Raw genomic sequence first — 26,484 nt, 5'->3', positions numbered from 1 at the left:
AACACTTTTGTACCCTTATAGGGTCCTGATTTTTTCGACACACTCCTTAAATACCAAAGTCGGCGCTACGAGGATCAACGGTGCACGATGCCGCTACCAAAACCCATCCAGGTTGATGTGTTTGTTTTCTCCTTGTGCAGCACCGGTTTGGACTGGATTAAAATGTTCAGTGTCAGAGTGGAACCAGACAAGGAAATGTTTTATATCCTTCATGGTTTATAAATACTTTTTTTATATCTCGAATTTAAACCATAATTCAAGCCTTTTGGAACATGATTCTAATATTGATACTTATATTTACAAAAAACGTTGAGTTTTTAAATTTGTTTACTTTGAGATGGTGAAAAGCGATTAATTATGTCTGAAATTTTAAAAATTTCTCGGTATATTGAGATGATGAAAACGTCAAGAATGGTAATAAATTTGAATTAATTATTTTTAGGATATTGAAGTGACTTTTGTTACCACTTGAACACTTAACAGGTCAATACAGCCCACGGTGATCATGGTCTGCGCATGATTGTATTATTAACCTGCATGTGTGTTCATATCCTGTCACTGATAACTGTCTTTCCTTATTAACTTTCCTATACGTATTATGTTATCAACTTTTTATGATCTAGTTGTATTTCAGTCTTTGGAGGTGGTGTCTTGTGTCATTTTCATTGGTTGTTGCTAGACTGTACTCTATATGGTCGATATGCATACCTCAGAACTTAGTACTAGACAATAGTGATTCCTGTGGAAACAAGGAAAGAATTCATCTTTAACTTGTGATTGAACAAGGATTGGATTACCAACCTGCGAGTGCGGTAATCGGATTGTGAAATGTGGCCTGGCTGCTGTGTTGTAACTTCGAACCCCATTGGAAAGGTTGATGTTGCCATGGAAACATATGCAAACTTACGTTATTGAGAGATGATGAAGTTTTAAGACTATATGTATTTAAATTCTCTTAAGGATTTATTCTTTTGTGTTCTTGTTGTGTACCCAGATTGTTATTTATGGTGAAGGTCATCGTTATGCTGAGTTCTCTTTGTTCGATCTTCATTTGCTTCGACTGTTACTTTGTCCACCTTGGTCATAATGCTTACACAGATGTAAAACAGTTAACAGGATGATCCGATTTATATGTGATCAGATCTTAAGTCAGTTTCATCTGTTAAACTGTTTAGTGTAACCAGTCTGACACCCAGAAACAAGTGGCCATATTTATGCAATGTAAGGGAGGTAACTCTGCATTGTTCCAACCATGACAGTAAGAGTTTGGTAGAGTAAACACAACACTTTTCTTGATTTTTTAGGACATATTATTTTCTTTTTGCCTGTGTCTTGGTTTTCTGAAACGTGAATAGTATCTGGTTGCACAATTGTTAGAAATGTATGTGGTCACATGACTTTGATGGTATTTTTGAAAACATGTGGTGCTTGTTTAATGTGGCCTTTAAAAAGTGGTCTGAAAATTATTTAGATTCTGAAAAATGATTATGTTTCTGGTACTGAACAGGTATTTTCTCAGTATTTTGGGGCGGTAGGGTGCTATTTGGCTGAAATAATGCTGATGCTGATGCGACGTTAAATTTTAACTCACTCACTCAGGGCGTTGGGGTAGCCTAGTGGTAAAAGCATTGAATCGCCATGCCAAAGACCTTGGTTCTAACCCCCACATGGGTACAATGTGTGAAGCACATTTCTGGTGTCCCTTGCCGAGATATTGCTGAAATATTGCTAAAGCGGTGTAAAACCATACTCACTCACTCATTCACTCCTTAGTCTTTCTGTTTGTATTTTTATTGCACATTCAAGTGAACTATTTCAAACGACATTTCTGTATTTGCGAGTACTCAAGGATACTGTTGATTATTGAGTTGTATGATAATCCTGCACTCACAGTCATTAGCGCTATGGATTATGTACATGTCTTTTCAAATATTGTCTTTTTAGTTCAAATAATAATTCAATGTTTTGCCAAACCAATTGAAGTAGTTTTATGGAAAACTGCACTAACGATTGCACCAAAGGACATCATGCAACAAAAACATTCTCCACAGAGACAAATATTTATTCCACATAGTGAACAAACTCCTTACGAGTTCAAAGTTTGTTGATGCAGCAATAATCGGCTTCATTTCTCTAAAATGTCGATCAAGATGTTACGAAGTTTACCAAACATTATACCATCAATTATCAGCATGTCGTGTTTGTGTATGCCTCCTGTTGTGTGATATGTTTTCTAATACAGCATGTTCTAACATCATTTGTGACCAACTCGTGTTATTCCGGGACAAGCTGAATAGCAACTCGTGTCCCTCTCATGGCCATTTTTGCGACCAGGTTCCGTCTTAGCGCAAACGGGCATACCTAAAACAACAGTCAACTCGTTGCATAATGGTTCACATATATTTCCCCATATATTATATATTTCAGATGCAATTTAAAGCACATCGTGACGTGCGGAATTATACAATATGATTGAACACATTTAACTGTGTCTTGGGTTTATTTTAGATGCAAGACATGTAAAATTAAAACTTATTTCTGAGGGATTCTTTGATTGGCATTCTGATTGGTTTGTCGTATTTTCGCACATAACATTCATCGATAAGGGGACGAGTCTTCGTGCAGGTTACGGAAAGGGGAAGTGGGGATGAATGGTTCTAACATGTACCAGGAAAAACAGCGTAGAGTCTATGGTTATCTTTTCTGTGTTAATTACATCAGTAGGTACTTTACAAACGACGGCTGCCTTGTCTCCCGTGTCACGATTATATGAACACATGAAGCTCAACATGTTAGCATTTAAGGAATGTGTTTCTTTGAAAAAATCATTCAGGTAAATTGTTTATGTATACAAATTTTGTTTCTGTATACATTTTAGGGGTTTTGTAAGATGTTTAGCAAATTCTGAATAAAATGGATTATCGTATTCGATGTAATAAGTGCCCAGGTGCTCTCAAAATTAGAAATAGGGGGCTCTTACTAGAATATTATTTTGGTGAAAAAAGACAGAGTTGAAAGATTGTAAATTTTGTGGTTTATGCTGACGGCCTGTAATGATATAAAAGAAAAATCTGTGTGTATTATACATGACAGATATATTTTTCCAGAATTTAACTGCCCATGATAAAGGGTGCATATAACACGAGGGCGTGATATCCACGAATAAATAAGTCTTGTGTACATTGATAAATGGGAAGGGATGCTAATTAGGATTGTTCATTAGCCAATATATTAGTAAATATCACCGTGGGTGCTCAATAGAGCAGGGCGCTAATTACGTCAAATACAGTACTAGGGCAGATAGGAATATATAGTACAGTCATGCCCCGCTTATACGGACTTCAGATATCCGGAAACCTCGGTTCCCAGACGATTTTCATTCAAAACGAAATAATTACTATATAAATTTACCCCTATATATGGAAATTCAGTTTCCGGAACCGGATGCTCATTTTCATACACAAAACACTGAAAGACACACAAAATTGTCTCACTTACCCGGACAATACACTTCCTCTGGTGGTAATCCTTTGATTCGTGAGAAGTGAATTAACCGAGTGACACTGAGTTACGCTTTATTGTACATGTAATCCCATTCGATAAATATGGCGTCTGTGGCGGTCAGAGACAGGTTTTTTGAAACGTGTATGTCTTGAATAAAGATTGAGTGGATGTATCTGTTTGCCCTATCATCTGTCATGAGTTGCATAAATGAAGGGAAGTAACTCTTCCAGTAAGAAGCTGGTTTCAGTTTTACGGAAGTTCGTTTATACGGACGAATTGTGAAATGACGCAAGTGTCCGTATAAACGAGGCACGACTGTAGTATCACAGATTTGAAGTTAATAAGAACTGGTCCGATTTTGGTATCAAACTTTTTAAAATCCAATCAACAACAAGTAGGATGAATGATATTCATTTCAGATTATAATCGAGAAGGAAATTATATTCATCTGATACATATCATATCTTTGGAAACTACAATGGTTTGATGTCAAGTTTTCCTGATTGTAATTTTAGCTCGTGCTATGAAACTGACCCGAATGATCCTATAATCTATATTTATTCGACTTGGTTGATGAGTGTATCTCCACTTGTATAATATATATGTTATCAGTACAACCGTTACTCTCTAATTTCCCCAAAGTAATATTAATGTTAATGTATCTATATGATTAATAAATCTCTTCCAATATCACATTAACAATGTTTATCAGATTGACCTTTTTCAAGAATTCTATCTGCCTCGCCCTTTGTTGTTTAAATGGTATCATTTTGGCTAAAATTATCATTCTAAACATTGAAAGGTTATAAATGTATTCAAGTGTATGATAATGATCACTTTGAAATGTTAGGCTGAAATAAACAAGTATTGTAAACTGTCAATTTAAGGGACAAATTAGATTAAGGTAGTGTAGTTAGATTTCACTAAATGACAGTAATGAAGACAGGAATTAGGTCTGTTGTAGTGGTTGTGATGTGTAACTGCCTACTAACAGCCTGTGTTCACGTTTCAGGCCCCACCTATTGCACCAGCAAAGGAGGAAAATGAGAGTATTAAAGAGGTAGGTACAGTACGGAGCAAATGTAGGTTACATTGCGAAATAAGAAGAATCTTCGTTTTGAAAGTTGATAGTTACAGTGAGTTTGTTTGTAAACTGTTGTACGTTACTTTGTGAACAAATGTAATATAAAGTATGGAGCAGTTGTATGTCACATTGTGAACAAATTTAATATACAGTATGGAGCAGTTTTATTTTACATTGTGAACAACTTGAATCTACAGTATGGGGGAGTTGTAAGTTACATTGTGAACAACTTGAATCTACAGTATGGGGGAGTTTTTAAGTTACATTGTGAACAAATGGAATCTACAGTACGGTGCAGTTGTATGTTACTTCATGTATCAAAGAAGTTTACAGTACGGAGCAGTTTTAAGTTACATTGTGAACAAATTGAATCTATGTTACTTTACGCTTATGATATGGTTGGAATCGTAAATGGAATTTGCGTTTTACAGAGATTTCTTATGATTATGGAAAGGGTTATGTTGTTTTATTTATAAGTATTTTACAAGTATATTAAGTTTTTTTTATTGTACCATGTGACTTCTAGTGACAAATGTTGGCCATCATGAACAAGACATTTATTTTATCAAGCCTTATCTATGTATTTCCGTTCGCACTTAACTGTCAATGTGAGATGACATGCTGTCTTGTGTCTCCCCAGCTGCTGGCGAAGCCAGGCCCATACCCCATGGTGGTGCTTCCCCCTGATGGGGGGTACTGGTTGGAGGGAGAGGCCGTCCAGTCAATTCCCGTGGACAGTAGCGGCAACCTCGTCATCCCAGAGTGCAACCCTGAGCTGTTCAGCCTTGACCTTGATGAAACTGCATTAGTTTACAGACATCACTTCCTTGGGAAGGTAGGCGAATGGATTGGTATTTCAGGATCAAATGTTTATTTGTATCTGGATGATGAGTTTGTGATAATAATGAAAGTGATATGATGTCTTGGGATATGAAAGATAATTGAACTCATAAATTGTCACATTTGCACCTCTAATGACATGTTTCATTACCCACTCATTACCTGATTCGCCCCGTGAAGATCCGGGCTAGAATAGGTCTTCAGTAACCCATGCTTGCCTCCACGTGAAGATCCGGGGTAGAATAGGTCTTCAGTAACCCATGCTTGTCTCCCCGTGAAGATCCGGGGTAGAATAGGTCTTCAGTAACCCATGCTTGTCTCCCCGTGAAGATCTGGGATAGAACAGGTCTTCAGTAACCCATGCTTGTCTCCCAATGAAGATCCGGGGTAGAACAGGTCTTCAGTAACCCATGCTTGTCTCCCCATGAAGATCTGGGATAGAACAGGTCTTCAGTAACCCATGCTTGCCTACCCCGTGAAGATCCGGGGTAGAACAGGTCTTCAGTAACCCATGCTTGCCTCCATGTGAAGATCCGGGGTAGAATAGGTCTTCAGTAACCCATGCTTGCCTCCACGTGAAGATCCGGGGTGGAATAGGTCTTCAGTAACCCATGCATGTCTCCCCGTGAAGATCCGGGGTAGAACAGGTCTTCAGCAACCGATGCTTGTTTCCCAGTGAAGATCCGGGGTAGAATAGGTCTTCAGTAACCCATGCTTGTCTCCACGTGAAGATCCGGGGTAGAATAGGTCTTCAGTAACCCATGCTTGCCTCCCCGTGAAGATCCGGGATAGAATAGGTCTTCAGTAACCCATGCTTGCCTCCACGTGAAGATCCGAGGTGGAATAGGTCTTCAGTAACCCATGCTTGTCTCCCCGTGAAAATCTGGGGTAGAATAGGTCTTCAGTAACCCATGCTTGTCTCCCCGTGAAGATCCGGGGTAGAATAGGTCTTCAGTAACCCATGCTTGTCTCCCCGTGAAGATCCGGGGTAGAATAGGTCTTCAGTAACCCATGCTTGTCTCCCCGTGAAGATCCGGGGTAGGAAAGGTCTTCAGCAACCCATGCTTGTCTCCCCGTGAAGATCCGGGGTAGAACAGGTCTTCAGTAACCCATGCTTGTCTCCCCGTGAAGATCCGGGGTAGAACAGGTCTTCAGCAACCCATGCTTGTCTCCCCGTGAAGATCCGGGGTAGAACAGGTTTTCAGTAACCCATGCTTGCCTTAAAAAGCGACTATGCTTGTCGTAAGAGGCGACTAACAGAATTGGCTGGTCAGGCTCGCTGACTTGGTTGATGCATATCTCAATTGCGTGGATCGATGCTCATAATGTCAATCACTGGATTGTCTGGTCCAGACTGGATTATTTACAGACCGCAGTCATGGCTGGAATGTTGCTGAGTGCGGCGTTAAACAACACACAACACGCAAACCAAATGTTACCTGATTCATGTAGATTAGATGTGGGTGACAGTTGTTGATTGTCTTGGTCTGCCAGCTGACACTCAGTCATGTGGTAACCATGTGTGAACAGGCACCTCCGACTTGACGGAGGAATGAGGCGACATCAAGCAATGTATTGTGGTGGTAGAGTTTGTTGGAGTGATGATGATGATGATGATGATGATGATGATGATGATGATGATGTAGTGATGGTGATGATGATGTAGTGATGGTGATGATGATGTTGTGATGATGATGATGTAGTGATGGTGATGATGATGTAGTGATGATGATGATGTAGTGATGATGATGATGATGTAGTGATGATGATGAGGATGTAGTGATGAGGATGAGGATGAAGTGATGATGATGATGATGATGATGTAGTGATGATGATGATGTAGTGATGATGATGTAGTGATGATGATGAGGATGTAGTGATGATGATGATGATGCAGTGATGATGAGGATGTAGTGATGATGATGATGCAGTGATGATGATGATGTAGTGATGATGATGATGATGTAGTGATGATGATTATGATGATGATGAGGAGGATGTAGTGATGATGATGATGATGAGGATGTAGTGATGATGATGATGTAGTGATGATGATGATGATGATGATGATGATGTTGAAATGATAATGGTGACGATGGTGATGATGATGATGATGGTGACAATGACGATAATGATGATGATAATGGTGGTGTAGTGATGGTGATGATTTTTTGTTTCAGGAGCACTTCAATTATTACACAGTAGATGAGAATGTTGGGCCGATTGTCATGTCGATCAAGACCAGCCCCGAGACAGACAATGATATTAGAGTCCTACTCCGGTGAGCATCAGACATGCCTATCTTGTGCGTGAAAAAGTAAAATGTTGATTCTGTTTACCAAACAAAAGCCCTCCTTAGCCAGCATGTCATGAAGATCATCTTCTTTAGTCCAGGGAAGGCAGCATGACCTAATGATGAAGGTGTCACATTTCGCAGTGTAGTTTCATCCCTTATCAGGCGTGCCGTGATCCTAAGGTGTGTGTCAACACCACAACTGTGCTTGCGAATTTCACGAAACTGGTAAATGTTACAAAAATGTCACTGACTCACAATCACAAATTCCTTAGGCACGTGGGTGGTCGGATAGCCTAGTGGTTAAAGCGTTCGCTGGCCACGCCAAAGACCCAGGTTCAATTCCCGGTTCCAGGTTCTCAATTGAGTACAATGTGTCAAGCCCATTTCTGGTGTCCCCACTGTGATATTGATGGAATAATGCTAAAAAGGCGTAAAACCTTACTCATTCACTTGTTTAAACTTTTCTCATGCCATGGTTGTGACTTCTTTTTTTTAGAACACGGTTTAGTACGAAACATGAAGTGGTACCATCAAGTAAGCTTGAAAATCCCAATCCAGCCAAACTAGCGAAGGTAAGTTCCGTCTTTAACCATGGTAGGTTTGAGATGCTTGAAATTCACCAAATTTAGAAACTTACTGTGTGTTAAAATTCATCTAAGATTTTTGTTTGTTTAATTCTTGAGGAGTATATTGATATCAACTTGTTGATTATGCTTTGTATGTCAATACATGCTTTATGAGATATTGTTGCAAATTGGGGAAATAATATCTTATTTTTTTATTATGCATACAGTGCTTATGTGAAGACATCACAACAGATAGGTTTCAACCAGTGTTATCATTAAAGGTAAGAAATAATACAACCATGTACCAATGACTCCCCATTGTTCTCGGTGCCTTAGGTTTGGTACCTCCCAATCTGTTCACTGACATTGGGAGAGTAAGCGGGTTTGCTACCAGGAATACAGCCCTTCTGACAATCTGGGTAATACAGAAGGCTGCCGTGTTGGAGAGTTTTCACATTCTCAAAAAAGTTCTGGGTTGGTTTGACTAGGCAGTGCTTCTGGGAGAAGTTCCCTTCGCTGTGCACCTCCTCCTTGGTCTAGTGGTAGAGCGTCTGCCCGGAGAGCAGAAGGTCTGGGTTTCTATTCCCCGGCTGCATCATACCTAAAGACGTTAAAAGATGGAACTTGTTGTTACCCTGTCTGGCACTTGGCATTAAGGGGCTAAAACAAGGACTGGTCGGCTCGGAGTCAGTGTTCTGTGTCTAAATGGGGTATTCATGTTAAACTGCGGCATGGTATCTCAGTGGGCTAGCACTATAAATCAGCATCAATCAGGACTAGTACAAGCCCCCCCCACCCCCCAAACACACACACACGTGCAATAATCCTGGATGCATCGTTAAACCACATTTCACAGCTCACCATTCACTGTCTGGGCTGTGTGTAGAGGGGGCAAGGGCTTTGAGATGATTTTTATTTTAATCTGTAATAATAATAATTATAATTTATTGGAGACTCAGCATCTATTATTGGACAGTGTATGGCCCAGCGTCTCTTTAGAGGCCGGTGTTTTGGAGGGCAGGCATCTTATGGAAGAAATGTGTGCATTTTGTTTCACTGTTTGTCATTCAAGTATAGATGTGGTAGTAGGTAACCTGTACTGACTCGCAAATACCATCGATCCGTGAAGATCCGGGTTAGAATAGGTCTTCAGCCACCCATGATTGCCGTAAAAGGTGACTATGATAGTCGTAAGAGGGGACTAACAGGATCGGGTGGTCAGGTTCACTGACTTGGTTGATGCATGTCATCGTATCCCAATTGTGTGGATCAATGCACATGATATCAATCACTAGATTGTCTGGTCCAGACTCAATAATTTACAAACTAACAAAAAATATCTTTTGGTACCATAATCTGACTCTCCTGTTTTATATTTCCAGGGTTCCGATCTAGTTGTGTCCTACGATGAACATGTGCTTACAAATACCTTCAAGTTTGGTATCATATACCAGAAGTTTGGACAGGTAAGTCAGTGAGATGCAGTTCTCCAGACAATCACAATATATATAGCTTTTAGTGTGTTTCTGTTGGCATTCTACACGCTAATATTAAATGACATGATCTTCATGTATTGGAAAGGATAGAAGCTGTTGAGTGTATGCCATGTGATGGAATATTGACGTCCATTGGTTGCAGACTTTCGAGGAAGACCTGTTTGGTAATGTCAGTCACAGTCCGGCAATGGAGGAGTTCCTTCAGCTCATCGGGAACACGGTGCAGTTGAAGGACTTTAAACGGTGAGTGGGAGACTGTGATCAACTGAAAGCTTACGACAGTCACAGCTCTATTATTGGTCAGTGGGATGATCATTGCCATTGATGAGGTGTACCCGTGAAGATGCTTGTCGTAAAAGAAGCGAGGGATCAGGTGGTCGGGCTTGCTGACTTGGTTGATGCATGTCATCGTATCCCAATTGCTGTGGCACCCATGGTAGAATAGAATAGGTAGAATAGGTCTTCAGCAACCCATGCTTGCCGTAAAAGGTGACTATGCTTGTCATAAGAGGCGACAAACAGGATCGGGTGACGGGCTTGCAGACTTGGTTGATGCATGTCGTCGTATCCCAGTTGGGTAGATCGATGCTCATGATGTCAATCACTAGACTTGATTATTTACAGAATGCTGTCATATGTCTGGAATATTGCTGAGTGCAGTGTTAAACAACAACCAAAACAAACAAAATTAATATGACAAAACAAGGACAGGAGGACCTAACAAGGCTGCACACATCAAGAGTAATTATTTGTGTAATGTTATGATGATGTTCATGATGATGTAATTAGTTTGTGATGATAATTCCAGGTTCCGCGGTGGCCTGGACACACTACACGACCAGACGGGGCTGGAGTCCGTGTTTACGCACTACCGTGATAGTGAGATCATGTTTCACGTCTCTACCATGCTCCCCCACACCGAGGGGGACCCCCAACAGGTAGGGCCGGTTTGATTCGCTACTTTCATTGCCAACTGTTTGATTGGCTAGTCACTGACTTGTGAAAATCCAAGATGGTGGCCGGCTTTTACTATCATCATGACATCATAGTGTTAGGTGTGACATTTGACCCTGTCATTCATTTTATTGTTTGGGTTAGTTGTTTGTTTCTGTATGTGAATTTCTCTCTTCTGTTTCCAGTTACAGCGTAAACGCCACATAGGGAACGATATCGTCGCCATTATCTTCCAGGAGGAGAATACACCGTTCATTCCGAACATGATCGCCTCCCACTTCCTCCATTCCTACATCGTGGTGCAGCCTGTCAACCCCAACACCGACCACACGTCGTACAAGGTAACACACAACCCCAACACCGACCACACGTCATACAAGGTAACACACATCCCCAACACTGACCACACGTCATACAAGGTAACACACATCCCCAACACTGACCACACGTCATACAAGGTAACACACATCCCCAACACCGATCACACGTCATACAAGGTAACACACATCCCCAACACTGACCACACGTCATACAAGGTAACACACATCCCCAACACTGACCACACGTCATACAAGGTAACACACATCCCCAACACTGACCACACGTCATACAAGGTAACACACATCCCCAACACCGATCACACAACCCCAACACTGACCACACAACCCCAACACCGACCACACAACCCCAACACCGACCACACAACCCTTACACCGACCACCCAACCCCAACACCAATTACACAACACAGACACACAACCCATACACTGACCACAAACCCCCAAATTGACCACACAACACCACCACCACCAAACACAGACATTGATAACACTTCCACGCATGCACGCACACACGCACGCACCACATGACATACAAACTGATGCACAGAGGGAACCAACACAACAGATACATACAAATTCATATTCAAACACAACAGATAAAGTCAAAACCTTACACTTTGTCTCAGTCACAGGGAGATAACTCTGTATTGTGCACACTGACATTGATTCTAGGTGATCATGATGTGATGTCACAAGTACTTCAGGGACCAGTCATTTATTACAGGGGGGAGGGGGTCAAAGGTTTTCAATACACTAATGTACTGAAAATAATTACCCTTATAAATGTCTTAGTTTTGGTTGACCCTCACCCGTACAACTGTATTATTTTTTATGACCCTCCCTGGAGACTGTCATATTTGTTTGAGACCCTCCCATGATTCCTTCTGACCCACCCCGACCTATTATAAATGACTGGTCCCTTATGACAGACTGACTTGTATGGATTTGTTTCATCGTTACTTCTCACTGATTGCTCATGATATCAATCACTAGATTGCCAAATACAGACTCGATTATTTACAGGCTTCAATCATATGACTTAATTATTGCTTAGTACAAATAAACAAACACACACTAATCATGTTTTTGTCTTCTTCTGCAGGTGTGTATTACATCAAGGAAAGATGTGCCAAAGTTTAGCCCAGTTCTCCAGGAACCTGCAGTATTTAAAAAGGTATGATGTTTTAAGATGTCAGACATTGATGCTACTTCTACCTGAATATCATTCTTGGTTTGTCAGCCCCTTCCTGTGATTCTGAGGTCTAGCCCTGCACCACTGACCTGCACAATTCAATGTGCAGAGTTGTCTCCCTTAAGCATGCCAGGATCCTTTTATTGTGGGTTTGAATCCCAGATTCACCCTGATTGTGTTTTTGTTTGTTTCTAACACCCGTATCCATTGATGTCACCAAACTAATAAATGTCTTAAGCCCTGTGCCAACTCTGGCTTTCTCTCACATTAAACAGGCACAATGTTCAAACTAAAATACTTTTCAAAAGGGCATTAAACCTAAATCACTCTTTCACTTCTTTCTCATAGCATCACAAGATAATTATCTTAGATATTGTTTGAATAACATATTCCTATTTCTGAATGTCACTTCCAAAATGTTTTATTTTTAAAAAAAAAATTAAATGGTATTAACTTTTTTATGGAAGCCTTTTAGGGCCATTTGTATTTATAATTTTTTCTTGAAATTTCAAGAAATTATGTTGAAATTTGAAGATACTGTGTTAAAATTTCAAGATGCTATGTTGAAATTTCAAGATACATAAGTTGAAATTATACGATAATTAGTTAGTATCTTGAAATTTCAAGAAACCCCCCCAAAAAAAACAAATGGTCCTTAAAGGCTTCCATACTCATTGTATTTTTATAGTCAAAATAATTTTTATCATTCCAGGGACCAGAATTCCGTGAATTCCTCCTGACAAAGCTGATCAATGCAGAACTTGCTTGCTACAAATCAGAACAGTTTGCAAAACTGGGGGTATGTTGTCATGTTTCTAGATATTTCTATTTCAGTATCATTTCTTAATGTTTTGTCAAATGTCACCAGGTAATGGGTGAAAGATACAGTCATCTATGACCAGGGGTGGTTGGGTAGCCAAGTGGTTAAATTGTTCGCTCTTCACGCTGAAGACCCGGGTTCGAATCCCGACATGGGTACAATGAATGAAGCCCATTTCTGGTGTCCCCCGCCGTGATATTGCTGGACTATTGCAAAAAGCAGCTTGAAACCACACTCACTCACTCATCTATGACCACAAGAATGAGCGTTTCTTCAACAATAAACCCTGGCTATTCCAGGCCAGAATAGGTCCCAAGTATCCTATGCTTGTTGTAAGAGGGGGCGGCGGGGAGACTGGTGGTTAAAGTGTTCGCTTGTCATGACAAAAACTTGGGTTCAATTCCCCACATGGGTACAATGCGTGAAGCCCATTTCTGGTGTCCCCAGCCGTGTTATTGCTGGAATATTGATAAAAGCGGCATAAAATCATACTCACTCACTCACTCACTCACTCACTCACTCACTCACTCACTCACTCACTCACTCACTATGCTAAGCTGGGATGTAGCTGACTGTGGCATACGTAACTCACAAGAAAAGTAAATCAGCTTGCTTTGATTGAAATGTTTGTATTTTCAGGAGAGGACACGAACGTCTCTTCTGGACTCTTTGCAGCAGGACCTTCACAAGAAGAATATTGAATTATTCGGGTTCTCTCTCCTTCCTGGATCCAAACAGGAAGGAAGTCGTCTGTTTGACTCAGTCAAACGAGCATTCAGTGGGAAGGGACGAAGCCAGTCCTTTGAATCGAATATACCGGTCGGCAGTCGCAAAAGCAATGGCATTCCTACGTCGCTTCCCACAGTCGGGGAAGATGAGAAAAATTCACCATCACCGGTAAGAAACAAAAGAATCATTTCAGGAACTGATCTAGACCTGCTCAGAATCTGATATTTGTCCCCAAATCTGCATTCAATGTCAATAAATATTCCGTAAGTGAATGACAATTTTCCCGATTAATCAGATTTTATAAAAAAATATCATTATATTTTCCCAATTTGCCAGCCATGGACACTTAGTTTGGGTATTGCCTCCGTGGTCTAGTGGTAGAGCGTCCTCCCAGAGTGCAGAAGGTCCAGGGTTCAATCCCCGGCCACGTCATACCAAAAGACGTTAAAAGATGGTATTTGTTGTTACCCTGTCTGGCACACGGCATTAAGGGGCTAAAACAAGGACTGGTCGCCTCGGAGTCAGTATACTGTGTCTGAGTGGGGTATTCATGTTAAATTGCGGTATGGTATCTCAGTGGGCTAGCACTATAGATCGGCACCATCTTAGGAAACCAGTGCCCAGATAGCCCAGTGGTCTAAGGCCCAATTCTCTGTGCAGAGTTGTGTCCCTTAGTCCTGCCAGATCAAATAGTTATGGGTTTGAATCTGAAACTGTGACCACTGTGGAATTCTGTTCAAATAACATCAAACTTAACTTACACTTTGTTGTGTATGCTGTAACACTCTTTTCCAACATATTTTTTAGTGATAACATAATATTTCCTTGCACACTGGTTCAATACAGTGAAGAATTCGATTATAAAAGTAGTAAAACGTAATTCAGCATTTTGTTATTCTATACCCTGAATATTTTTGTACCTCCAGGTGAAGAAGTCTCCCTCTACCCCTCGTAGTCTAGTCCGGCAGTTCTCCAGTAGTCTCGAGAAGAAATCCAAAGACAAGGGGTAGGTTCCAGCATGTGATTCCAGTGTCTGCAGAATTTGAGTCACACGTCAGTTACTTGCGTCATAGATTAATCTCATGTACCTGAAAAAGGAAAAGAAATGGGTTAATTGCTGATTGACCTAGCCGTAAAAAGTTGGCCCACTGTTGATTCTCCAATGGGTAGAATGTGTGAAGCCGTTTGTGGTGTCCTCAACCATGATACAGCTGGAATATTGCTAAAAGCGTGGGAAAACCATACTCTGATGAGCTTGACCCACAGGACACCATTGAAAGTTGTTTCCATGTTTAAAACTTGTTACCATGCTAAAACATTGTTACCTTGCTTGAAAGTGTGTTTCTATTCTTGAAAGTTGTTACCATGCTTGAAAGTTGTTCCCTTTCTTGAAGGTTGTTACAATGCTTGAAAGTGTGTTACTGTGCTTGAAAGTTGTAACCTTGCTTGAAAGTTGTTACCTTGCTTAAATATTGTTACCATGCTTGTAAGTTGTTACCATGCTTAAATATTGTTACCATGCTTTAAAAAGTGTGTTGTCATGCTTAAGAGTTGTTCCCTTGCTTGAAAGTTGTTACAATGCTTATACGTTGTTACCATGTTTGAGACTTGTTACCTTGCTTAAATATTGTTACTATGCTTGAAAGTGTGTTACTATGCTTGAAAATTGTTTCCATGCTTAAAAATTGTTACCTTTCTTGAAAGTTGTTATCATGCTTGAAGGTTGTTACCTTGCCTGAGTGTGTGATACTTTGTTTGAAAGTAAACTGCTTGGCTTCTCCATGCTTGACACTAATGTGTGGCATGTATTCCAGGTCTCGTCAGGACAGTCAGGGGTCTGTCAGCATGTCCTCCTACATCACCTGCAGCCCCCCTCCTTCCCCCCAGTCTAGTCCCAGCAGCATCTCGTCAGCAACAAGGTGGGTATAACATGTCATATAGCTCCCCCCAGTCTAGTCCCAGCAGCATCTCGTCAGCAACAAGGTGGGTATAACATGTCATATAGCTCCCCCCAGTCTAGTCCCAGCAGCATCTCGTCAGCAACAAGGTGGGTATAACATGTCATATAGCTCCCCCCAGTCTAGTCCCAGCAGCATCTCGTCTGCAACAAGGTGGGTATAACATGTCATATAGCTCCCCCCAGTCTAGTCCCAGCAGAATCTCGTCAGCAACAAGGTGGGTATAACATGTCATATAGCTCCCCCCAGTCTAGTCCCAGCAGCATCTCGTCAGCAACAAGGTGGGTATAACATGTCATATAGCTCCCCCCAGTCTAGTCCCAGCAGCATCTCGTCAGCAACAAGGTGGGTATAACATGTCATATAGCTCCCCCCAGTCTAGTCCCAGCAGCATCTCGTCTGCAACAAGGTGGGTATAACATGTCATATAGCTCCCCCCAGTCTAGTCCCAGCAGAATCTCGTCAGCAACAAGGTGGGTATAACATGTCATATAGCTCCCCCCAGTCTAGTCCCAGCCACATCTCATCAGCAACAAGGTGGGTATAACATGTCATATAGCTCTCCTAGCCTAGTCCCACCTGCATCTTGTCAGCAACAAGGTGGGTATAACATGTCATATAGTCCTCCTAGACTAGTCCCACCTGCATCTTGTCAGCAACAAGGTGGGTATAACATGTCATATAGCTGCCCCAGTATAGTCCCAGCCACATCTGGTCAGCAACAAGGTGGGTATAACATGTCATATAGCTTCCCCCGGTCTAGTCCCAGCCACATCTCGTCAGCAACAAGGAGGGTATAACATGTCATATAGCTCCCCCTAGTCTAGTCCCAGCCACATCTTATCAGCAACATGGTGGGTATAACATGTCATATAGCTCCCCCCAGTCTAGTCCCAGCCACATCTCGTCAGCAACAAGGTGGGTATAACATGTCATATAGCTCCCCCCAGTCCAGTCCCAGCAGCATCTCGTCAGCAACAAGGTGGGTATAACATGTCATATAGCTCCCCCCAGTCTAGTCCCAGCAGCATCTAGTCAGCAACAAGGTGGGTATAACATGTCATATAGCTCCCCCCAGTCCAGTCCCAGCAGCATCTCGTCAGCAACAAGGTGGGTATAACATGTCATATAGCCCCCATAGTCTAGTCCCAGCAGCATCTCGTCAGCAACAAGGTGGGTATAACATGTCATATAGCTCCCCTAGTCTAGTCCCAGCAGCATCTCGTCAGCAACAAGGTGGGTATAACATGTCATATAGCCCCCATAGTCTAGTCCCAGCAGCATCTAGTCAGCAACATCGTGGGTATAACATGTCATATAGCTCCCCCAGTCTAGTCCCAGCAGCATCTCGTCAGCAACATGGTGGGTATAACATATCATATAGCTCCCCCCAGTCTAGTCCCAGCCACATCTCATCAGCAACATGGTGGGTATAACATGTCATATAGCTCCCCTAGTCTAGTCCCAGCAGCATCTCGTCAGCAACAAGGTGGGTATAACATGTCATATAGCTCCCCCCAGTCTAGTCCCAGCAGCATCTAGTCAGCAACAAGGTGGGTATAACATGTCATATAGCTCCCCCCAGTCTAGTCCCAGCAGCATCTCGTCAGCAACATGGTGGGTATAACATGTCATATAGCTCCCCCAGTCTAGTCCCAGCAGCATCTCGTCAGCAACATGGTGGGTATAACATGTCATATAGCTCCCCCCGGTCTAGTCCCAGCAGCATCTCGTCAGCAACAAGGTGGGTATAACATGTCATATAGCTCCCCCCAGTCTAGTCCCAGCAGCATCTCGTCAGCAACAAGGTGGGTATAACATGTCATATATCTCCCCCCAGTCTAGTCCCAGCAGCATCTCTTCAGCAACAAGGTGGGTATAACATGTCATATAGCTCCCCCAGTCTAGTCCCAGCAGCATCTAGTCAGCAACAAGGTGGGTATAACATGTCATATAGCTCCCCCAGTCTAGTCCCAGCAGCATCTCGTCAGCAACAAGGTGGGTATAACATGTCATATAGCTCCCCCCAGTCTAGTCCCAGCCACATCTCATCAGCAACATGGTGGGTATAACATGTCATATAGCTCCCCCCGGTCTAGTCCCAGCCACATCTCGTCAGCAACAAGGTGGGTATAATATGTCATATAGCTCCCCCAGTCTAGTCCCAGCCACATCTCAACAGCAACATGGTGGGTATAACATGTCATATAGCTCCCCCCGGTCTAGTCCCAGCCACATCTCGTCAGCAACATGGTGGGTATAATATGTCATATAGCTCCCCCCGGTCTAGTCCCAGCCACATCTCGTCAGCAACAAGGTGGGTATAACATGTCATATAGCTCCCCCCAGTCTAGTCCCAGCCACATCTCATCAGCAACATGGTGGGTATAACATGTCATATAGCTCCCCCCGGTCTAGTCCCAGCCACATCTCGTCAGCAACATGGTGGGTATAATATGTCATATAGCTCCCCCAGTCTAGTCCCACCTGCATCTTGTCAGCAACAAGGTGGGTATAACATGTCATATGGCTCCCTTCCTTTCCCCACCAACACCCTATTTGGCCATGTGGTTGCTGTGTTCGCTTGTCTTGCGCTGGCCGTCGTTTGATTCCCTTGTGTTGACAATGTGTTAAAACTGCATGGTGGACCATTGCTGGGATCACTTATCTGCCCTTTGATCATCAAGATGTTCATTATCAGTTGTAAGACTCTGGTGACGGATGTGATGTTCATTATCAGTTGTAAGACTCTGGTGACGGATGTGATGTTCATTATCAGTTGTAAGACTCTGGTGACGGATGTGATGTTCATTATCAGTTGTAAGACTCTGGTGACGGATGTGATGTTCATTATCAGTTGTAAGACTCTGGTGACGGATGTGATGTGATGTGATGTGATGTGATGTGATGTGATGTGATATGATGTGATTATTTGTCAGTTCTAAGTTTGGTTATCTTCAGAATCAACCACAACAGTGTTCAGTTGTCTCCCTCCAACTCTGAAAGTAGCTTCAACAGCATGGACGACTTCACGCCAACACACAACAACCACGACCACGAGGACTCCGACACAGGCATGGTACGTGTCACAGCCACTAGGGGGCACTGACTGGAGGGAACAGCATTTCAGGCTTTTACTCAGAAGCAGAAATTTCAATATTAATTTTTAAAAAAGCTTGACAAAAAGCTTTCATTTGTCACACATTAACTATTTGGGGAAAATAATTCTGTACCATGAAGTTTGGTGTTAAAGACTGTAGACAGATCTCTTGCTTATGATTTTATAGATACATTATAAATTATAAACAAGAGTTTAAATTTATGATTTTGGGTAGATTGATATAGGTTAAAAATTTTTTTTATTGGTTCAAGTATTAAACATAATGCTTTCTGAAAATAAGGTCCTGAAATGGCTCGTCCTTCCACGTGACAATGTCTTCCTTTGTTTTGTCAGTGTGGTGATCGGCTGTTGTAATGGCACTTGGTTCTTTCAGCTCGGGGTGATTTCTTAAAGGGGCCTTTTCTTCGTCAAGCTATTATTCTTTCTGTCACACTCTTGCACTGCAGAGACGTCAACACAAGAGAAGAGGATACTTGAGCTGCATGAGAGCATGGGTTTACATGTCACACTGAATATATGTTTTAATCTGTATTGTAAATACTTTTATTAAAAAACACTTTCATGTAAGACTTTAATCACTCTAAGACCTGATGTGAAGAAAAATCATGAAATCAGTCACTTTCTGAAAATTGTTTTATTAACTGTAACCATGGCAACGTCATTTTTCGAAAATTGTTTCGTTAACTGTTACACTGGTAACATCATCCTCAGTTTTGCAGTTTATTATATCTCCCTTCTGTTAATACCCAAGAGTGTTCACTACCATTACTTCGTTTTGAGCCAGATTCAGCACAGTGCTAAAAATAGCCATCCAATCATATTGCTCTCACGAGCAAGAGATTTTCTGTGGGAAGTTACTAATACATGAGAAGGTGACGTCACCTTCTGACCAAAAACTATGGTGGTGAATGAATCCCGGGTGTTTGTCTAAACAGAATGGAGATATGATAAACTGTATAATTAAGAATGGTGTACTTAATCATTACTAATTCTAAAGGACACCTACATGTTATGTCTGTCTGTGAACTCACACTCTCTCTCCCTGTCATCCACTCCCAGTGTCTGAACCTACACTCAGTGCAACCAGCAATATCTGGGCTGAAGGTGTTGTAGGGTACTACAGAAATGAACCTTTGTGTGTACTTTGCCTTTCGTGCCATTCAGTGGTCGGCTAGGGTGCTTTACTGAATTGCGATTTCAGTCTGGGGAACATTTCTGTAGTACTCTATACGATAATGATCGACAATAGTTGGTCAGTCCAGTCCCTACAAAGCACAGCCAGATTGCATTGGCCTCCCCTTGTCCCATCCTCCCTGATCATTCTTCCTTCCTTCCTTCTTTCCTTCCTTTCTTCCTTTCTTTGTCTGCTGACTGGGATGCTAGGAGTTGTCTTGAATCTTACTAGTAGATCCTGTTTATTGTAATTCTCTCTCCCAATTCCGAACCTATTTTAGTCACAATGTGCAACCCTCTTTAGTCACAGCCTTCTTTGGAATATCACATCCTTTGTGATGTGGAGAAACTGTTTGGTCAACCCGATGTCATAATCGTTGACCGTCTCTCCAGTAACCCACACTTGTCATTAGAGAAGATGTACGAGGAGTGAGTGAGTTGGGTTTAACACCGCTTTTAACAGTATTCCAGTTATATAACGGTGTGTCAGCTTAATGTGGGAGGAAAGCCCAAAGTGATGCAGGTCTCAGACATTTACCTCTTCGGTGAAACCCATGAGCATGGGTATGGTGCTAACAAACCTAGAAACATAATCGAGGTGAACTGGGATTTGAACCCAAAATCATAGGTTTCTGGCGTTCCCAAGGGACACAACTCTGCACAGCAACGAGGATTGAAGGGTGTGATCATGTTCCAGTCCTGTGATCATTGCTCATGACTTCAGTCACTAGTTTGCTTGGCAGATCTGACAGCCATGATAAAGAAGGAACATTGCTGACTGTATAATTATATATCAGTTCTCATTCTCCATTCCCCTACTTCTCAAAATGGAAACAAAAACTGGTCCCCTAAGTCTCCTGCTACGGCCGCCATCATGTAACCATGGTAACCACTGATCATTTATTGGCATGGTCCCATGGAGCTGTATCTTCTATTAGTCCATTCATTTCTAGATTTAGGGGCACAGTGATCTGGAGGTAGTTCCACAATTCAGTGAACAGAGTTGTTTACCTTTACCATGCCAGGATCCACTTCATATCCGACCCAGATTCACCCAATTATGATCCTCGGTAGTCAGCGACACCCTTGGTCTGAAGTCCTGCTTTTCTCTCACAACAAGCTGACCTCTCCCTTTTTCCCAACTTCCCACACTATGTGGCGCACCCTGTGTCGTGCTATCCCACGCTGCCTTGCTAGTAGTGTTTCCTCTCCTCTGTTTCAGGAGAGTATGTCGTCAGCCGGTACCCCCAGCAACAATATCCGTGCATCCCTCTCCAATAGCTTCAGTGAAGATGGTGGCTGTGTGTTTTCACTGGATGGTGAAAGTGAGGCTTTGGCATTTCTCTGTGCTTTTTATCTTCATTGTGTTAGTGATGTCTCCAAACAAGTGGATTCTTTGTTCACCTAGTTTTGAGTGACCTTTGTGTGCCCACTATTTGTGTTGAACAATTGTCATTTTTTTAGCACTGACGCTTCACTTTTTGATTACATATAAAAAAAGTTTTTATATGTTTTATAGCATACCGTAGTTAACGTAATAAGCGTCCCGCTCTAATAAGCACCCACGGTGATATTTGCTCATATATTGGCTAGTGAACAATCCCAATTAGCACCCCTTCCAATTGATCAATGTGCACAAGACTTATTTATTTGTGTATAATACACACTCGTGTATTATATGCACCCTTAATTATGGGCGATTAAATTGTAGAAAATATATCTGTCGTGTATAATATGAAATGAAATGAGAGTCGTAACTTTAATAATGGCTAGGTCAAAGACATGATGTCCTTTCAGTTATGAGTTCTGAAAGGTGCACATTCTGGCCCTCTAATACGTCCAAGGTCTATAAACAAACGGATATGTGTAAGGGCCTGGGCTATCATAACGCTACGACTGTTATAAGTCTATGTTAGAGTATAGGAGTTACGAGCACCTTAGCTGTACAATGGCTTTTGTGGAACGGGGCCCTGTGCTCCATGTCACTAAGCTATTGTAACGCTACGACTGTTGTAAGTCTATGTTAAAGTATGGGAGTTACGAGCACCTTAACACTACAACTGTCCTAAGTCTATGTTAAAGTATGGGAGTTACGAGCACCTTAACACTACAGCTGTCGTAAGTCTATGTTAAAGTATGGGAGTTACGAGCACCTTAACACTACAACTGTCCTAAGTCTATGTTAAAGTATGGGAGTTACGAGCACCTTAACACTACAAGTGTCCTAAGTCTATGTTAAAGTATGGGAGTTACGAGCACCTTAACACTACAACTGTCGTAAGTCTATGTTAAAGTATTGGAGTTACGAGCACCTTAGCACTACAACTGTCGTAAGTCTATGTTAAAGTATGGGAGTTATGAGCGCCTTAACACTACAACTGTCGTAAGTCTATGTTAAAGTATGGGAGTTACAAGCACCTTAGCACTACAGCTGTCGTAAGTCTATGTTAAAGTATGGGAGTTACGAGCACCTTAGCACTACAAATGTCGTAAGTCTATGTTAAAGTATGGGAGTTACGAGCACCTTAGCACTACAACTGTCGTAAGTCTATGTTAAAGTATGGGAGTTACGAGCACCTTAGCACTACAACTGTCGTAAGACTAAGTTACAGCCTAAGAGAAATGATAGTTGTAGTGCTATGGAACAGGGTATATGATATAATATAGTGTCTAGGATGGAAATGGAACTTGTTTAGAATTGTGCCACCATCTTATTTTATCTGTTTTCAATGAGTCATGAAATGGTTATTTTTGTCAATTGTCCCACAGATTTAAAATGGTAGGGAACATCCTGGTAGAAAATGATGTAGGAACATTTAGGCCTATATATGGTTACTTGAGCTGACTGGTTCGTTATTTGTCCACCAGGTGATGCTGTTTCCCGGCAAGCCGACCTGTTGAAAGCAGAGGTACATAAACTACGCTGTGAGAAGATAGAACTGCTCAGACAAAATGTGGTAGGTACTGACTGTCATACAACTTGTTATAGGTACTGACTGTCATACAACTTGTTGTAGGTACTGACTGTCATACAACTTGTTGTAGGTACTGACTATCATGCAACGTGTTGTAGGTACTGACTATCATGCAACGTGTTGTAGGTACTGACTGTCATACAACTTGTTATAGATACTGACTGTCATACAACTTGTTGTAGGTACTGACTGTCATACAACTTGTTGTAGGTACTGACTGTCATACAACTTGTTGTAGGTACTGACTGTCATACAACTTGTTGTAGGTATTAACTGTCATACCACTTGATGTAGGTACTGACTGTCATACAACTTGTTGTAGGTACTGACTGTCATACAACTTGTTGTAGGTACTGACTATCATGCAACGTGTTGTAGGTACTGACTGTCATACAACTTGTTGTAGGTACTGACTGTCATACAACTTGTTGTAGGTACTGACTGTCATACAACTTGCTGTAGGTATTGACTGTCATACAACTTGTTGTAGGTACTGACTGTCATACAACTTGTTGTAGGTACTGACTGTCATACAACTTGTTGTAGGTACTGACTGTCATACAACTTGCTGTAGGTATTGACTGTCATACAACTTGTTGTAGGTACTGACTGTCATACAACTTGTTGTAGGTACTGACTGTCATACAACTTGTTTTAGGTACTGACTGTCATACAACTTGTTGTAGGTACTGACTGTCATACAACTTGTTATAGATACTGACTGTCATACAACTTGTTGTAGGTGCTGACTGTCATACAACTTGTTGTAGGTACTGACTGTCATACAACTTGTTGTAGGTATTGACTGTCATACAACTTGTTGTAGGTACTGACTGTCATACAGCTTGTTGTAGGTACTGACTGTCATACAACTTGTTGTAGGTACTGACTGTCATACAACTTGTTATAGGTATTGACTGTCATACAACTTGTTGTAGGTACTGACTGTCATACAACTTGTTGTAGGTACTGACTGTCATACAACTTGTTGTAGGTACTGACTGTCATACAACTTGTAAGTACTGTCATACAACTTGTAAGTACTGTCATACAACTTGTTGTAGGTACTGACTGTCATACAACTGGTTGTAGGTATTGATGCAACTTGTTGTAGGTATTGACTGTCATACAAAACGTTGTAGATACTGACTGTCATACAACTTGTTGTAGGTACTGACTGTCATACAACTTGTTGTAGGTACTGATGCAACTTGTTGTAGGTACTGACTGTCATATAAAAGTTTTAGATATCAACTGTCAGTCAAAATGTTGTAGCTATCGACAGCCAGATGAAATGTTGTAGATATTGACTACAGCAGTAGGGTAGCTCTCAGTGTTTGCTAGTCCAGGGTCGGATGCCCCACGTGGTAACAATGTGTGAACCATCGTTGGTGATGGCAGGAACAGTACAGAATAAATATGTCCCAGACCATACTCACTCAAAATTGGTATCATGACTTAGGAGTGTTTTATTGTTGTTTGAACTTAATTCCTGGGGAAATATAGCATCTGCTTCATACTCATCTTCTCGTTTACAACCATCGTGTTCATGCTTTGCTTAAAGCTCAGAACAGTAGGGTCTTGGATCAATATTGTCTGACATAACTGAGCGTATAATGCCGTCCCCAGAAATGTGATGTCCTTATAATAACAAGTTGGCTTTAGCGCATTAACATTTTATGATTGGCAAGTGAACATTTTCTTACAAACGATAAAAGGGAATGGCTGAGATGTACAACATCATTGTATTACCGTTACCATATGACCTTGAACTGACATTGTTTACTGATATGTATTATCATATGACCTTGAACTGACCTTGTTTACTGATATGCATGTCCTTGAACTGACATTGTTTACTGATATGTATTATCATATGACCTTGAACTGACATTGTTTACTGATATGTATTATTGTATGACCTTAAGCTGACCTTGTTACAGATATGTATTACCTTATGACCTTTAACTGACCTTGTTTACTGATATGTATTACTGAATGACCTTGAACTGACATTGTTTACTGATATGTATTATTGTATGACCTTAAGCTGACCTTGTTACAGATATGTATTACCTTATGACCTTTAACTGACCTTGTTTACTGATATGTATTACTGAATGACCTTGAACTGACATTGTTTACTGATATGTATTATTGTATGACCTTAAGCTGACCTTGTTACAGATATGTATTACCTTATGACCTTTAACTGACCTTGTTACTGATATGTATTACTGAATGACCTTGAACTGACATTGTGTACTGTTATTGAGACGACCAATCTCTCTCCTTTTTGCAGACAAGTCAGCGGGAGATCAAAAAGCTTAAGGATCAAGAACTGAAGTTGGTGACCGATCTTGCTCAAGTCACGCGTGAGTTGCAGAGACGCAAGTTTCCCGTCATCGAGATTAGTCCAGAGGCTACAGTATAATGATCTTCACCTTCATAATCAATGCCATTCAGACCTCCATATGGCCTTGTTGGAATGTCAAGGAGATGTGCTTCTCTGGACCAAAGACTCAATATTTTGTCATCAAGTGCCATATCTACAATTCAGCTCATACGACCTTCACCTTCATAATGTGACCAGTAATACCCGACCAAGGGTTATTCTGATGTCAGTGCTAAGGTTCCAAGCTCAAGATAAATGACCTTCACCTTTTGATGACCTTCACCTTTTTTCTTGTTTTTATGACAACCTTCATAATAATTTTAAATAACTGTTCTCCAGCTTAGTCATAAGTTGTTGAATGGCTACACGATTGTTATGTCTGTATTTAGGCTGGATCTTACAAGGCTTACGTTTGTATTTCAGAGCATGAAAAATAATCCGTTGTGTATATACATGTATATATAAGACAAGCACTGGGAAAAGGAATATTATCAGTATCATGTGGGGAAGTTGATCCTTGTGAATACATCGTCTTCAAAAACACTGGCAAGCTATCGAATAGTGTAGATTTGAGCTTTCTGATATCTTCATGGAATGCTGACCTTGACATAGCATTAAAGGACATATGTGGCACTTTGGTACAATGCTTGAGCCTGAAAGTGTACTGTTTCTTAAACGGTTTCCGATTTTTGACCTTGATGGAATGCTGACCTTGACCCAGGATTGAAGCGTGTCTGAAAGATGAAATAAATGTGTCACCTATGACCTTAAGCAGGACAAAACAAAGACACGACTGTGAAAATAAAAGGACAAGTGGAACTCCGTAATCCTGACATGGTACAAGGGAGATCACTCATTTCTGTGTTTCTGAACTGTCTTCAGTAAAGTGTTGGATTGGATGGTAAAATCTGATTTGCAATTCTGGGTTGTCGGACACACTAATAGCAGGATTTTCTGTGGACATAGTGTTCAGAGTGATTACAGTGCAAGAACTATCACTTGTGCTGTGCGGGAGAAGATCGCTTCTGGACAGTGGAGGAA

General features: G+C 41.3%; 1 protein-coding gene across 14 annotated transcripts in view; it reads left to right on the top strand.

The window, feature by feature from the left end:
* Nucleotides 1-26,484, top strand: part of LOC139471376 (rap1 GTPase-activating protein 1-like) — a 326,858-nt gene extending 300,374 nt beyond the window's left edge. For 10 of the 14 annotated variants that reach the window (XM_071253707.1, XM_071253712.1, XM_071253719.1 and 7 more), the window contains 19 exons: nt 22-111; nt 4,517-4,564; nt 5,229-5,423; nt 7,609-7,709; nt 8,221-8,296; nt 8,518-8,571; nt 9,673-9,756; nt 9,929-10,029; nt 10,595-10,724; nt 10,926-11,081; nt 12,183-12,254; nt 12,985-13,071; nt 13,732-13,989; nt 14,748-14,827; nt 15,636-15,740; nt 18,726-18,858; nt 21,296-21,398; nt 22,942-23,030; nt 25,351-26,484. In XM_071253707.1, the coding sequence (XP_071109808.1) occupies nt 22-111; nt 4,517-4,564; nt 5,229-5,423; nt 7,609-7,709; nt 8,221-8,296; nt 8,518-8,571; nt 9,673-9,756; nt 9,929-10,029; nt 10,595-10,724; nt 10,926-11,081; nt 12,183-12,254; nt 12,985-13,071; nt 13,732-13,989; nt 14,748-14,827; nt 15,636-15,740; nt 18,726-18,858; nt 21,296-21,398; nt 22,942-23,030; nt 25,351-25,482 (2,094 nt within the window). In that variant the 3' untranslated portion in view covers nt 25,483-26,484. The remainder of the gene's footprint in view (nt 1-21; nt 112-4,516; nt 4,565-5,228; nt 5,424-7,608; nt 7,710-8,220; nt 8,297-8,517; nt 8,572-9,672; nt 9,757-9,928; nt 10,030-10,594; nt 10,725-10,925; nt 11,082-12,182; nt 12,255-12,984; nt 13,072-13,731; nt 13,990-14,747; nt 14,828-15,635; nt 15,741-18,725; nt 18,859-21,295; nt 21,399-22,941; nt 23,031-25,350) is intronic. The other 4 variants (XM_071253709.1, XR_011653833.1, XM_071253710.1 and 1 more) reach the window with 4 other exon arrangements.

Source organism: Haliotis cracherodii, unplaced genomic scaffold, assembly GCF_022045235.1.
Source record: "Haliotis cracherodii isolate W230 unplaced genomic scaffold, xgHalCrac1.p SCAF_22, whole genome shotgun sequence".
Lineage (NCBI taxonomy): Eukaryota > Metazoa > Mollusca > Gastropoda > Lepetellida > Haliotidae > Haliotis > Haliotis cracherodii.
This window is presented reverse-complemented; position numbering and strand designations above follow the sequence as displayed.